This window comes from Nothobranchius furzeri, chromosome 18 (genome assembly GCF_043380555.1).
Source record: "Nothobranchius furzeri strain GRZ-AD chromosome 18, NfurGRZ-RIMD1, whole genome shotgun sequence".
In the NCBI taxonomy this organism is placed as follows: Eukaryota; Metazoa; Chordata; class Actinopteri; order Cyprinodontiformes; family Nothobranchiidae; genus Nothobranchius; species Nothobranchius furzeri.
Window position 1 is genome coordinate 17,378,304 of NC_091758.1, and position 14,062 is coordinate 17,392,365.

General features: G+C 43.9%; 1 protein-coding gene across 13 annotated transcripts in view; it reads left to right on the forward strand.

Moving 5' to 3' along the window:
- The window catches only part of dctn1b (dynactin 1b), a 43,455-nt gene that overhangs the window by 23,913 nt on the left and 5,480 nt on the right, over window positions 1-14,062 (forward strand). For 5 of the 13 annotated variants that reach the window (XM_070547028.1, XM_070547022.1, XM_054741853.2 and 2 more), the window contains 16 exons: window positions 6,400-6,417; window positions 7,837-7,857; window positions 8,749-8,925; window positions 10,734-10,757; window positions 11,045-11,242; window positions 11,355-11,559; window positions 11,660-11,738; window positions 11,810-11,969; window positions 12,063-12,167; window positions 12,283-12,474; window positions 12,557-12,676; window positions 12,756-12,908; window positions 12,989-13,149; window positions 13,377-13,545; window positions 13,629-13,697; window positions 13,784-13,996. In XM_070547028.1, the coding sequence (XP_070403129.1) occupies window positions 6,400-6,417; window positions 7,837-7,857; window positions 8,749-8,925; window positions 10,734-10,757; window positions 11,045-11,242; window positions 11,355-11,559; window positions 11,660-11,738; window positions 11,810-11,969; window positions 12,063-12,167; window positions 12,283-12,474; window positions 12,557-12,676; window positions 12,756-12,908; window positions 12,989-13,149; window positions 13,377-13,545; window positions 13,629-13,697; window positions 13,784-13,996 (2,064 nt within the window). The remainder of the gene's footprint in view (window positions 1-6,399; window positions 6,418-7,836; window positions 7,858-8,748; window positions 8,926-10,733; window positions 10,758-11,044; window positions 11,243-11,354; window positions 11,560-11,659; window positions 11,739-11,809; window positions 11,970-12,062; window positions 12,168-12,282; window positions 12,475-12,556; window positions 12,677-12,755; window positions 12,909-12,988; window positions 13,150-13,376; window positions 13,546-13,628; window positions 13,698-13,783; window positions 13,997-14,062) is intronic. The other 8 variants (XM_070547023.1, XM_070547026.1, XM_070547030.1 and 5 more) reach the window with 4 other exon arrangements.

The window sequence follows — 14,062 nt, forward strand, 5'->3', positions numbered from 1 at the left end:
TAAGAACACACAATTATACAAAGTTTATGGACAAAAACTGCTAAGAGCTTTTTTACATCGGTTGCGAGTAACTTAATCTGTTGAAGCAATCTAAGGTAGATCCATCAGTTCTGCTATTAAAAATGTTGAAATAAATTTTTGTAATTATAAATTTTAGAAACGTTTGAATGCTTTAGCGTGGTGTCATGTTTCCTGTTTGTTGTTCCTTCTGTAATTCAGTTTTATAACAAACAACTAGTAACACATTCTAGTTAATTTAGTAATTAAAATTTTAGTATTGTATAGTAGGGCTGGGCGACATCGCGGTGTATTGAGGATTTCACCTCAATAATGATAAATGGGCAATAATTTTATGTATGCGCAGAAACAAAAGTTGTCCAGTAGATGGGACTGTCACGTTTATTATGTTTAAAGAGACACAACACACATATTTTCGTTTTTTTAATTATCACATTTATTGACTATGGGGAAAAGGATATCAATTGGTCAGAAATGTTGATAGCGATACATTTTCATTTTATCGCCCAGCCGTATATTGTAGTAATTTGTAATAAATATTGTAAAATCCAAATTTTATTACATATTTTTATTATAAAAGTAATGCAATAGTTACTTTTCCTGGTAATCAGTTGCTTTATAATGAATATTACTTTTTAAGAAGTAATGAGTAACAATAATTAGTTTTTTTAAGTAACATGCCCAGCACTTCCTGTTATTACATCCAGTAAAATTAGTTGGTTTCTGGGCAACAAAAGGATCATTTTCTTAGTTCAGTAGGGAGCCTGAGTCATGCCCCTCTACCTCTGGTCCATAGGGCCCCTACTGCCAAAAACAAGTAGAAGTCTATGGAGCAATAGTTGACTTTTTGTTCTCCAACATATATTTTTTGTGTATTTTAAAGACACATTTTGATACCAAGAAAGCATCTTTTTTTAGACATGCTGCAAAAGTTACTTTAGGTTTTGTATGAAAAGATGTAGAGGACTACAACTGCTCGTCTCGCAAAAATCATGTCATCTAACCAAACAACACTGGAATATAACCAAACGCCCCTAGTGGTTGGTACCAGCACAAGTTTTCAGCCCCGCCTCCCCATGGATACCACGGGGACATTTTCCAGGTGTTAACTGCTGCTGATTTATGTGGTTTTTATTTAATAATAATAATAATAATAATAATAATAATAATACATTGAATTTATATAGCGCTTGTTAAGGACACTCAAAGATGCTTTCATGCACTCTCACATTCACACACTTCCAGTGATGGTAAGCTACTTTGTAGCCACAGCCACCCTGAGGCGGTCTGAGGCGAGGCTGCCATTTGGCGCCATCGGCCCCTCTGACCACCACCAACACAGGCAAGTTGGGTGAAGTGTCTTGCCCAAGGACACAACAGCTGAATACCCCTGGCAGGAGCTGGAATCGAACCCATGATAATGAAGCAACCCGCTCTACCACCTGAGCTACTGCTGCCCCTAATAATAAGAATAATTTATCTGATATAAATAAATCTATATAAAGTGGGTACGGAAGGTAGACCCTTGTCAATTTTCACTCTTTGTTATATTGCAGCCATTTGCTAAAATTAATTATATTATTTTTTTCCTCATTAATGTACACACAGCACCCCATACGGACAGAAAAACACAGAATTTTAGAAATTTCTGCAGATTAAATAAAAAAAACGACACAACCTGAAATATCACATGGTCCTAAGGATTCAGACCCTTTGCCATGACACACATATATTTAACTCGGGTGCTTTCCATTTCTTCTGATCATCATTGAGATGGTCCTACACCTTCATTGGAGTCCAGCTGTGTTTGATTATACTGACTGGACTTGGTTAGGAAAGCCACACACCTGTCTATATAAGACCTTACAGCTCACAATGCACGTCAGAGCAAAGGAGAACCATGAGGTCAAATGAACTCCCCGTGGAGCTCAGAGACAGAATTGTGGCAAGGCACAGATCTGGCCAAGGTTACAAAAACGTCTCTGCTGCACTTAAGGTAGACCACAGTGGCCTCCATGATCCTTAAAAGATGTTTGGGATGACCAGAACCCTTCCCAGAGCAGGCTAAACTAAGCTACCAGGGGAAATGAGCCTTGGTGAGAGAAGTAAAGAAGATGCTCCAGAGATGTAGTCAGGAGATGGAGAAAGTTGTAGAAGATCAGCCATCACTGCAGCGCTCCACCAGTCAGGGCTTTATGGCAGAATGGCCCATTGGAAGCCTCTCCTCAGTGCTAGACACACAAAAGCCTGCATGGAGTTTTCTAAAAGACACCTGAAGGACCCCAAGATGGTGAGAAATAAGATTCTCTGGTCTGATGAGACCAAGATAGAACTTTTTGGCCTCAATTCTAAGCGGTATGTGTGGAGAAAACCAGGCACTAGTCATCACTTGTCCAGTACAGTCCCACAGTGAAGCATGGCGATGGCAGCATCATGGCGTGGGGGTGTTTTTCAGCTGCAGGGCCAGGACGACTGCTTGCGTTCAAGGGAACGATGAATGCAGCCAAGTACAGGGATATCCTGGACAAGAACCTTCTCCAGAATGTTCAGGACCTCAGACTGGGCTGAAGGTTTACCTTCCAACATGACAATGACCCTCAGCACACAGCTGAAATAATGAGGAGGCTTCACGACAACTGTGACTGTTCTTGAATGACCCAGCCAGAGCCCTGACTTAAACTCAGTTGAGCATCTCTGGAGAGACCTAAAGATGGCTGTCCACCAACGTTCACCATCAAACCTGACAGAGCTGGAGAGGATCTGCAAGGAAGAATGGAGGAGGATCCCCAAATCCAGGCGTAAGAAACTTGTTGCATCTTTACCAAGAAGACTCATGGCTGTATCAGCTCAAAAGGGTGTTTCTACTAAATACTGAACAAAGGCTCTGAATACTTAGGACCATGTGATGTTTCAGTTTGTCTGTTTTAATAAATCTGCAGAAATGTCTAAAATTCTGTGTTTTTCTGTCAGTACGGGGTGCCGTGTGTACCTTAATGAGTAAAAAATGGATTTAATTGATTTTAGCAAATGGCTGCAATATAACAGAATGAAAAAATTGACATGGGTCTGAATACTTTCCGTACCCGCTACATGTTAATGGATCTAACACGTTCATCAGTAGTTGGGTATTTGGCGTTGTGAGTAGGCGGGACTTTCAGTTGCACATCTGAATGCTCAGACTCTGGTTCAATATGACACAACATAAACGGGACATTTTGGCTACACAGAAGAAGGCAGAGACGATTTGTCTATCTTTATTTCTGTCTGGTTCAGACCCTCCACGTCACTAGACATTGTGTTAGTTGGATTTTAGTTCATAAAGATTACCTTTCCTTTTTATTCCAAGTTTGCGGGTGGTTTTCTCTGCATGTCGTATCAAAAAGAGTCTTTCTTCATCCATCTCTGTCTCGGATCTGATGGGTCTTTAATAAACTTGTGAGCGCTTTTGGGTTGAAAAGACATCTAGACTAAACTCAGGCTTAATCATCCCTTAAAGGGGAAGTGGTGTGTAGTTGTCAACATCTGCATTTATCAGAAATAAACAAGACGCTCCTCAGCTTCTCTTTCTCTCTGTTATCAGGGTGAAGCCCTGATCATTTGTACGACTCTTTTACAAATCAAGACCTGCATGAATACAAAATAAATCATCTAGTCTGAGTTTGGGTTGTAGCTCCTGTAATTGTACATGCTCACAATATTATAGTTCTGAGAAGATCCTAATGGCAATAAGGCGTATATGAGCAGACTGCTCTTTAAAACCTCCTCTGTTGACTCATACATGCAGGAGCTCCTTCGCCTCACGGTGGAGAAAATGTCAGCGTGTAACCGAGGTGAAAGGAGCCCCCCGTCTGCGTAGACCTGCTGAGTATGGATTTACTGTCATCTTGGTTTATTTGATCCTCTCCAGCTCCCCAGAACTAACCTTTATATGAAGTCTCATGTTTCTGACCATACAGGAACATGAGAGAGAGAGATGCTGTAGCAGTCACGCCGGCCCAAGCGCTTCGCCTGCTGTAACTTTATCTCCTTTAGTCCTGTTGGGGCTGCAGAATAAAGCCTTCAGAGGCAGTGAAGTGTGTGATGTGTGCTGGGGAAGCAGCAACGGGACACGTCCCCACCCATCCCATCTCTTTCTGTCTCTCTGTGTTTTCTCCTCCCATCATTGGGAGCATCCCATAATCAGATGAAAGAAAGTCTTCTAGAGGGATGGGTTTAATATTTAAACCAGACAGATTTCACTCAGCTGCTCTGTAATGGAGACACATAACCCCATTTTCACTCTGACACAAAACCTGCAGTCATGTTGAAATTCAACAGCCAGTTTTTAAACCGCCTGTTTGTTCCAAACTGATATATATATATATGTGTGTGTGTGTGTATATATATATATGTGTATATATATATATATATATATATATATATATGTGTGTGTGTATATATATATATATGTATATATATATATATATGTATATATATACACACACACACACACACAGTCCAATCATCACTTATATGTTACAGTAAGGCTAATTAGGGAAGATTAATCCTCTTACATCTCTGACTCTTCCTGCTGAGCTGTTGGGACACAGACGGAGATTAGTGGAGCTGAGGGAGAATCTGCGATGGATTTTGGTTTTAGATTTTAGTTGACCTGACGGATTGCTTTAAACTACACTCTGGTGGGTTACATCTCTGGTGCAAAAGTAAGAGTAGTTTTTAAAACACTGGATGATTGTTTTATGCTCTTTTAACAGCATGGAACCAAAGTATCTTTTAAGCAACACTAAATAAGTTTCCCGCTTCTCCCTCCAGCTGGTTGAAAACAAAATTATAACTATTGTAAATACCACAGCCACAGTCTGCTCTGCTGTAGCTCACACTAACAACAAGCTAATGCTAACATGAGCCATCTAATACTAAATAGGCCACAAAGTAAAAACTGTTGCAGAAAATAATATTATTACTTACAAGTCCAGTAGCAACAAGGCCAGGTCAGCATCAGTCTATGATTTTGTAGCCTCCTTTAGCTCCTTCAATGAGCTTAGGCCACACTGATCTTCACTCTGGTTTTATTTCTTTGCTTTGCCTTCAGACTCATCTCTTTTACTTTTACTACCAGCCTCCGCCATGATGCCAAAAAAAAGAAATATTCTTCTTGTGCTTTTTATTGACGGTCAGAGTACTGAAAAAGCTAACAGCTAGCCTTTAAATGAGCTACTGGCACAGTGCTGTAAAGCAGGTAGAGACCTCCCTCTAGTGTTCCTACCTGTGTGGTTTCTGGTCGGCAAAGGGCGACAGAGGGCTGTCCAATGTAAAGCTGCTCAAGGTTATGGCTAAAGAACCACTGAAACACGTTGGAAAGCAATAGCTTAAAGTAATAAAAACATTTTAGTGCTCCCCTTCCAACCTACATACACCACAGAGCCTTTTATTTTTGATTCGGGTTCTGAAATATAAAAATAAAGTGAAATAAATGGCTGTTATTTTGAATACTGGAGTAATATTGAAGCCATGATGTCTATAACTGGATATGACCAAGGGAAAGTGACCCTTTCAGGTTTGAGTCAACACTGATTCAGCTCAAAGAATTTTCTGATTATTTAACAATTAGGATTCTGGAAGTATCAAGATGCCCAGGTCAGATGCAAGGGGTCGGAGTTTCATGGTACTCAATCCAGTCGTGCCCCCCCCCCCCCCACACACACACACACACACACACACCCCCCACACCCACCCCCACCCCCCACATTGAATGGTCTCCAGACGTTGCTTAGAGACTGGAAGGCTGCATCATTCCCCAACACCTACATCTACAGCACCACTCTCCTCTGTCTCTCCCCACATTCCCCCCCCCCCCCCCCCCCCCGTCTGTGGTTGATGTGGTGAGCAGCATGGAGTCGGTGGGGGGGGGGTGCAGTGATGTAATGCAAGAGCAGAGCAACAGTCGGGCTGACGAATCACAGTCAGGAGAGGAGGTGAGGGTGTGGGTGAGGCAGGGTAAGAGGGAGGAGAGGCAGCAGCAGGATGTCAGAGTCCAAATCGGAGATGAAAGCTAAACGGGAGCGGCAACCGAGGGCTCCGACAGACGTATTATGAGACACTCTGAGAAAGAGGACATAAAGGAGGACGGCAGTGGGAGGAGGAGATGGACCAAGGGAGGAGAGGGGGGGCTTGGGAATACATCGTCGCAGCCATTTGCACCGCTGCAGCTTCTGAGCCTGTGACTGTTCAGCTTCAGTCCGTCTGACCTGAACCTCGTCTCTGTGGATCTTTGCCTGTTTCATCTTTTTCCTCTCTGTGTGTGTGTGTGTGTGTGTGTGTGTCTTCTGGTGACTGTCTCGTGTGTGTGTGTTTTCTCCTCCTGCTAATATGATGAGACAGACTCCTGCACCCCGGAAGGTACACAACTTCCTGCTCTGCTCTTTAACTCTTGGGATGCTGCTGTTGTTGTTGTCATCATCCTTTTATAAAAGGTCACACTCACAACTTTCCCGGTTTAATTTGGTCAGATCGTCTCTTTTATTTGTTGCTTCAGTGACATTTGAAAGCTAAAGCTTTTCTCACTGCTGCCGTTTCCCTTTTCTTTAGTTTATTTTACTCTCACTGTTGGTAGGACGGATTCATGCTGCAGCTTTAAAGTTAGGCTGTTCATATTTTACAGAATTGAGCTTTTATCCCTTATCTGATGGTCTGATGCTACAGTAACCATGTCTTCCACCTAGCCAAACAGCATCTGAACTGGTGTTTGCAGACGTAGCTTAGTGGTTTAAACCACCGCTTGCTGTAGGTTTTAACAGCACATCTCTGATTGGGTCTAGCTGTTAGCTCCTGCCCATTTCTGCTGAATGGTCCCACTCTAATCCAGTAAAGAGCATCTAATGCAACCATTAGGACCCTGGTGGTATGAATGCACAGGAAGGAAAGTGGAAATGAGAAAATGAAAGAGCTTGGCTTGGTTTAACACAGGAAGTTTCATCTCTTACAGAGAAAATGTGCAGAAATATCAGTTTACAAATAAAACCTTTTTTGAGAAGATGCAATAAAAATATGTTTATGTCTTAAGAATATCTGAAGATCATCCATATGTGGTGTTGTTTACTCCACAGAGACGAAGGGATTTTATGCTGTTTTGTCCAAATCTGACTTTAAACTGTGAAAAGAACAGGAAACGTTTACGAGATATAAGGTGATGAATCCCAGTGGGAAGGTTTGTGTTTCCTACTGACCATCTCCAAATGTCAGAACCTTTTTAGGTTAGGAGAGTCTGGAGTTCAAGAATAAATGTTTCCATTATAAAAAGATTCACTCTGATTGAACCTGTGACTTTTCTACAACCTCAGCTAAATTGTCCTCTATTACCACATCAAGCAGTCTTTTAAAATAAAAAAGGAGACTGTTGTTGAAGTTTGAATATATGCAGTTTTCCATCTTAATGAGAGTTCAGTTTAAACACTGAGGGTTTTCTACCCTGTCCTGAACACCTGTATTTGGTAGTTTGGGTGAAGGCATCTCTCAGGACTCCAGGCTTTGTCTCAGCACCGTTTGGGTCGTAAACGAGGAAAAGAAGCCGGGCTCAGACGGGTTGGGCGAGACACAGAGTGGTCATTGAGGTCCCTGTGTCAGTACCAGTCTCCATGTTCCTGAGCTTTTGGGTCAAGATGGGGAACGTTCAAAACAAAGACTTTTTTTATTTACTGTGTTTTCCAGTTTACTCTGAATGTGTCTCTAACCCTGGCTGTTTGTCCCCCCAACCCCCCTCTCCTCCTGCCCTTTGACCTTTTCCTGCTTCCTTTATTTTCTGCTTCTTTCGCTCGTCAGACCACGGCCAGAAGGCCCAAGGTGAGCCCAGTGTGAACATCCTCAGGGTCGTGTGCGTGTTGTTGTCTCCATCGTTTCTAATCCACCTAACAAGAGTTTGTTTCTCTTTTCAATTACTGATAATAAACCATTATTGTTTACGAAGTGATCGTAAAACTTTCCATCTGTTTACTTTTGCCATCATGATCATTTTGAAGGTGTAAGTTAGCATGTAGCGGCTAGCTGCGGTGAGTTTGTGTGAATTTCTGTTTCCTGTTTAGAGTGTGTATTAGCAAGAATCTGGCGATAACATTTATTGTGACACTCGATACCAGACGATGTTTCCAAGACACATTTAGTGTTATCGCAAGATCTGTTCCGTCTCGATGAGGGCAGTAAAACCTGCTGCCACCTAGCAGTCGGAGTTTGAGTTGCACCACACAAGAGAAATGCAGTAAATGTTTGAATGTCAACTAAAAAAAAAAAAACTATACTCTGCTTTTAAATTTCCATTTAGTATCTGAACAAGAAATATTGCAGTTTTTTAGTGTATCGATATTTTCTTACATCCTGACTGTTTGGATCATTTGTTTCCTGTTAACTTGAAGATGAGTTTATTAATTATTAGATAAATTATTCTTTTGAGTCCAAATAAAAGTCTTCTCTCCTCTCCAGCTGTTCTCAGACAGACTTTAGAAACAGAGAACATTAATTATAAAGAAGCTTCGGTCCATCTCTGACAAAACTTTGGAGGCGGAAATTTAGGGCTCAGGTTTCTCTTTTTAATGTGAGCAAAGCAGAATAATAAAAGCAGCACGTTTTCTGAGAGTTACTCCATCTTGGTTGCCTTGGTGGCTTTTGTTTTCGTTTTATTTTGAGGCAGTTATATGTCAGGTCCTGTTTATTTTACATGTTTTGCTTTGATTCCTGCAGCCGCCCAGCCGTCCTGTGGGCGGAGGAGGAAAAGGACCTGCGTCCGGCTCGGCTTCGGCCTCTGCTGGAGAGATGAGCAGCAGTGAGCCCAGTACTCCAGCCCAGACCCCCCTGGCTGCTCCGGTCATCCCAACCCTCCACTCCCCTGGAAGCTCTCCGGCTCCCGTTCCCAGCAAGGTCAGGACTACAAGATGTGACCATGTCACTGACAATATTCATTTATGATCCGATTATTAGGCTGTTTCCTTTAGCCTCCCCAGATCACTCAAAAGGAAGAAAATCACACACACTCATAAACACACACTCCACACATTTCCTATATTATTTTTCTCCTCAGCTGTCAAATGATATTAACATCATCTCACAGAGCTGCTACATCCCAAACCAGCCAGTGGCCTTAAATTCATCACCAGACTGCAGTAAATCTATCAGCTTACATATTTGATCCATCGTTATGTTCAGATAACAAAATGATGATTTCTATTTATTCCTGTAGAAAATACAAGTATCATATGCACCAATTAGTGCCTGCTTCTGTAAAGCACTTATACCAATTAGAATATGAGCTAATCAAGCTTTTAACCAACGTTTGAAACAATCCCATTATATACATTGAAGGTGCAATATGTAGAATTCTACAGTGAAATAATCACAAAACAATTAAATGTCTCAATCATGTTGGATGAAAGATTAAACTGAAAGAGATTTCATTGTCAGCTGGCTGGGGGTTGTCAGTCTTCCTCTTTTAAACCCCCACTGTCTTCATGGGTGAACCCCGCGAGGAAAGTTGACCACTGAGCAGGATTGATAGTTTATCCCTTGAGGTCCATGTGGCAGGGGTGAGGTGGTGCTCACTTCTCACCCCTGCCACATGGACCTCAAGGGATAAACCATTATCCCTGCTCAATGGTCAACTTTGCTCGCAGGGTCACACCCATTAGGACAGTGGGGGGGTTAAAAAAGAACGTAGTTACTGTTTACACTTTGTGAGTTTGTGAGGTTGCTAAATCTGCAGAAAGCTAGCACAGCAGCATTTGTAATTGGACACCGGCAGGCAAAAAGCTCCAGATTTGTTTAAAGAAACAAAGCCAGTAAACAGGAGTGACCTAGAAGTTATTTCTTGTACCCCTAAGAAGCTACAACATCCTTTTGTATTACTCTAAAATCGGGTGAAGCCAACTAGAGGCTAACGTTGAGCTAACAGTGAATTAGAAGCAAACAGTCGGCTCTAAAAACATGTCAAGTTACTTTTTCAATGACAACTCGATATTTCAGTCAAACGTATGTATGAAGTGAATTAGTCAATTGTGGCATTTTACTTCCTGTAATGAGTTGTTCAGAACAAAAACAGCAAGCTAACAACAAGACAGCAAACTACCACACTTCCTGTAATGCAGGAGGTATACTAGTATTACCATAATAAGTGTAGTACCTGCTCCCTACCGTAAAACATCCAAGAGTGCCAACACCAGAAATGACTTACTTTGTATGATTTGTCTTTGTCATCTAGAGTCGTCTGGTGCTGATCCATAACTGGCAACAGCCATGAAACCCACAGACAGGAGTTAGAAAGTGACTTTTTGTTTAGAAAAATGGGCTGCAGTACCCACATTTGACCACAAGATGCACCTGTTCTAAAATATGGTGAATTAAAAATGTATTTTTTTAGAAACAAAAGTTCATTAGATTCAGAATTTTGTTTTGTGGGAAAGTCTTTAAAAAAGGGTTAAATGGTGACAACGATAAAAAATGTGCAGTCATACAAAAATAGTGTTTTTTTCTTTGCGATAAAAAATATTATATCTGCATTTTAGTGAGAAGTTATTTCTAAATATTACTTAAAACTCTCGAGCCATTTTTTAAGTGATAATTCTTTAATCCTTCTAGTTGAAGGCGTATCCCACAGTTGAAGGCAACAGATAGAAAGCCGTGCTTTAGTGTTAGTGAGTGTGTGTAACTGGTGTGGTTTTTGTCTCACCCCTCAGGAGGACGTTGTCATGGAGACACAGGTGTGGTGGGCTGTTTGTGCACGTGGCTGAGCTGTTGTTGTTCTGTCACTAACATTTTAACGCGCTGTCAGACGTGTGATGTTTCTAATTGGAGTGTGAGACCTTGGCTTCTGTAGCAGGACTGAATTAGAACAGTTGTGTGAAACCTTCCACCAGAGGAGACACGGCACAGCTTCAGAGAGATGAACGCCTGAATCTGACTAAAGTGTGATTCCTCCTTCACACCAGCATGCCTCCCCTGTTCCCATCATCCAATCAGCTATTGTGTCTCCACACCTGCGGTGCAGGAGGAGGAGGCGCTCCGAGCTCAGGTGAAGGACCTGGAGGAGAAGCTGGAGACACTGAAGATGAAGAGGACGGAGGACAAAGCCAAACTGAAGGAGCTGGAGAAGCACAAGATCCAGCTGGAGCAGCTGCAGGAGTGGAAGACCAAGATGCAGGAGCAGCAGGCTGAACTTCAGAAGCAGCTCAAGGAGGCCAAGAGGGTAAGAGGAGGAAGAGGAGGGAGCTGCTGCTGGATGACTGACAGGATCATTTAGTGGGATTAAAACCAAAATGTTAATTTTCTGTTTCTCTGATGATGACCTGCTGGTGCAGGAGGCCAAAGAAGCTCTGGAGGCCAAAGAGCGCTACATGGAGGAGATGTCCGACACGGCGGACGCAATCGAGATGGCCACCCTGGATAAGGAGATGGCTGAGGAGCGAGCCGAGTCCCTGCAGCTGGAGGTGGACTCCCTAAAGGAGAGGGTGGATGAGCTCACCATGGACCTGGAGATCCTCAAGCATGAGATAGAGGAGAAAGGTACCAAACACATCAGCCTTCTGTCAAGAAGCTCAGACACCTGAACAGTTTTCTAACTGAATAAATCCTGATCTCAGATGTGGGTTTGTGTTTGAGCCAGGTTCAGATGGAGCTGCCTCCAGTTACCACTTGAAGCAGCTGGAGGAGCAGAACAGCAGGCTGAAGGAGGCTCTGGTCAGGTGGGTCAGCAGACCCTCTCTGAGGTGCTGCTGGTTCCTGTGCATGCGTGACGCTTTCTGCTGTGTGTCAGGATGCGGGATCTGTCTGCATCTGAGAAGCAAGAACACGTGAAGTTACAGAAGCAGATGGAGAAGAAAAACATGGAGCTGGATTCTCTGAGGAGCCAGAAAGAAAAACTCCAGGAAGAGATGTCAGCAGCAGAGAGGACCATCGACGAGCTGAAGGAGCAGGTCTGAGTTTCACATTCTATTGGACAGAAGAGAAGAACCTGCTAACAGGAAGGAAACAGAGGGTGGGTGTCTGAAGGTGATGCTCTCTTGTAGGTGGATGCAGCTTTAGGGGCGGAGGAGATGGTGGAGACTCTGACAGAGAGGAACCTGGACCTGGAAGAAAAAGTCAGGGAGCTAAGGGAGACCGTCACTGACCTGGTGGGTATGAAAGTGTTAACGCTCTAAGAATCTAAATCAAATAGAAAATAAACTTAAGCAGAAACGTGATTAGAACTTTCTACAACAGCTTTACTGAGCATTGTTTGTTGTGCAGGAAGCTATAAACGAGATGAACGACGAGCTGCAGGAGAACGCCAGGGAGACGGAGCTGGAGCTCAGAGAGATGCTGGACCTGGGGGCGGCGAGAGTCCGAGAGGCTGAGAAACGAGTGGAAGCAGCTCAGGAGACAGTGGCAGATTACCAACAGACCATTAAGAAGTACCGTGAGGTCACAGCTCACCTGCAGGTGGTTTTCATTACTGACGCACATTTAGGCCCGTTTGTTGATCCACGCCTGAGACGGGTTCTGGTTTCTGCCTCTGCTGCAGGAGGTGAACAGAGAGCTGACCAGCCAGCAGGAAGCCTCAGCAGAGCTGCAGCAGCAGCAGACGCCAGCTGAGATGTTTGATTTTAAGATTAAGTTTGCAGAGACGAAGGCTTATGCCAAGGTCAGACCGTACCTGAGCAGCTCCGTACGAATAACAAGTACCTGTGGCTCTAAATCAGCACCATTTGTTGTGTTTCTAGGCCATTGAGATGGAGCTGAGGAAGATGGAGGTGGTCCAGGCGAACAGACACGTCTCTCTCCTCACCTCCTTCATGCCTGAGTCCTTCCTCCGTCACGGGGGAGACCACGACTGCATCCTGGTGCTGCTGCTCGTCCCCAGGCTCATCTGCAAGGTGAAACCCTCACCGGCTTCTGAAAACCACACAACCTTTTTGTGTGTGAGGTTCAGCCACGTGTGTGTCTTCGTCTTCAGGCTGAGCTGATCAGCAAGCAGGCGCAGGAGAAGTTTGACCTGAATGGAAACTGCTTGGAGCGAGCCGGTCTGAAGGGAGCCGTCGGTGAGCAGCTGAGCTTCGCTGCTGGTCTAGTTTACTCTCTCAGCCTGCTGCAGGCCACGCTTCACAAATACGAGCAGTAAGCTTCACCACTCCAAGTAGTACAAAGACTTCCTCCTGCTGTCACCATGACAACAGCTTAGTCAGTTTATCACCACCGGTCCAAAATCAGGCTTCCTTACGCACACACTGTGTGTGTGTGTGTGTGTGTGTGTGTGTGTGTGTGTGTGTGTGTGTGTGTGTGTGTGTGTGTGTGTGTGTGTGTGTGTGCGTGTGCGTGTGTGTGCGTGTGTGTGTGTGTGTCAGAGCGATGGGTCAGTGCAGCGTGGAGGTCTACAAGAAGGTAGGTTCTCTGTATCCTGAGATGAGCGTTCATGAGCGATCTCTGGACTTCCTCATCGACCTGCTGCACAAAGACCAGCTGGATGAGACGGTCAATGTGGAGCTGCTCACCAAGGCCATCAAGTACTATCAGGTACACACACACACACACTAGGGATTATATGTAGTAACAGCAGTAAAATTGTTACCATAGTAACTATAAAACTATTTCCTCAGCACCTGTACAGCATCCACCTGGTGGATCAGAGCGAGGACTGCACCATGCTGCTAGCCGACCACATCAGGGTGAGCAGCAGCTTGACACTTGGCTGAACACCCCCCCACTCCCCCTCCCTGTCTGCCCCCTCATTTCCTGGTGTGTTTCTGTGCAGTTTACCCAGAGTGCTTTGGACTGCATGGCGGTGGAGGTGGGCCGCCTGCGGGCGTTCCTACACGCAGCTCAGGAAAAGGCTGACTTTGCCGTGCTGCTGAAGGATCTGGAGACATCCTGCAGCGACATCCGACAGTTCTGTAAGAAGATCCGTCGCAGAATGCCTGGAACCGATGCTCCGGGCATCCCAGCAGCACTCAACTTTGGACAGCAGGTAACCATGGCAACCCAATCTCACATGAATGATTGGAACATTTCTGTACCCAGGTATGTTTATTTA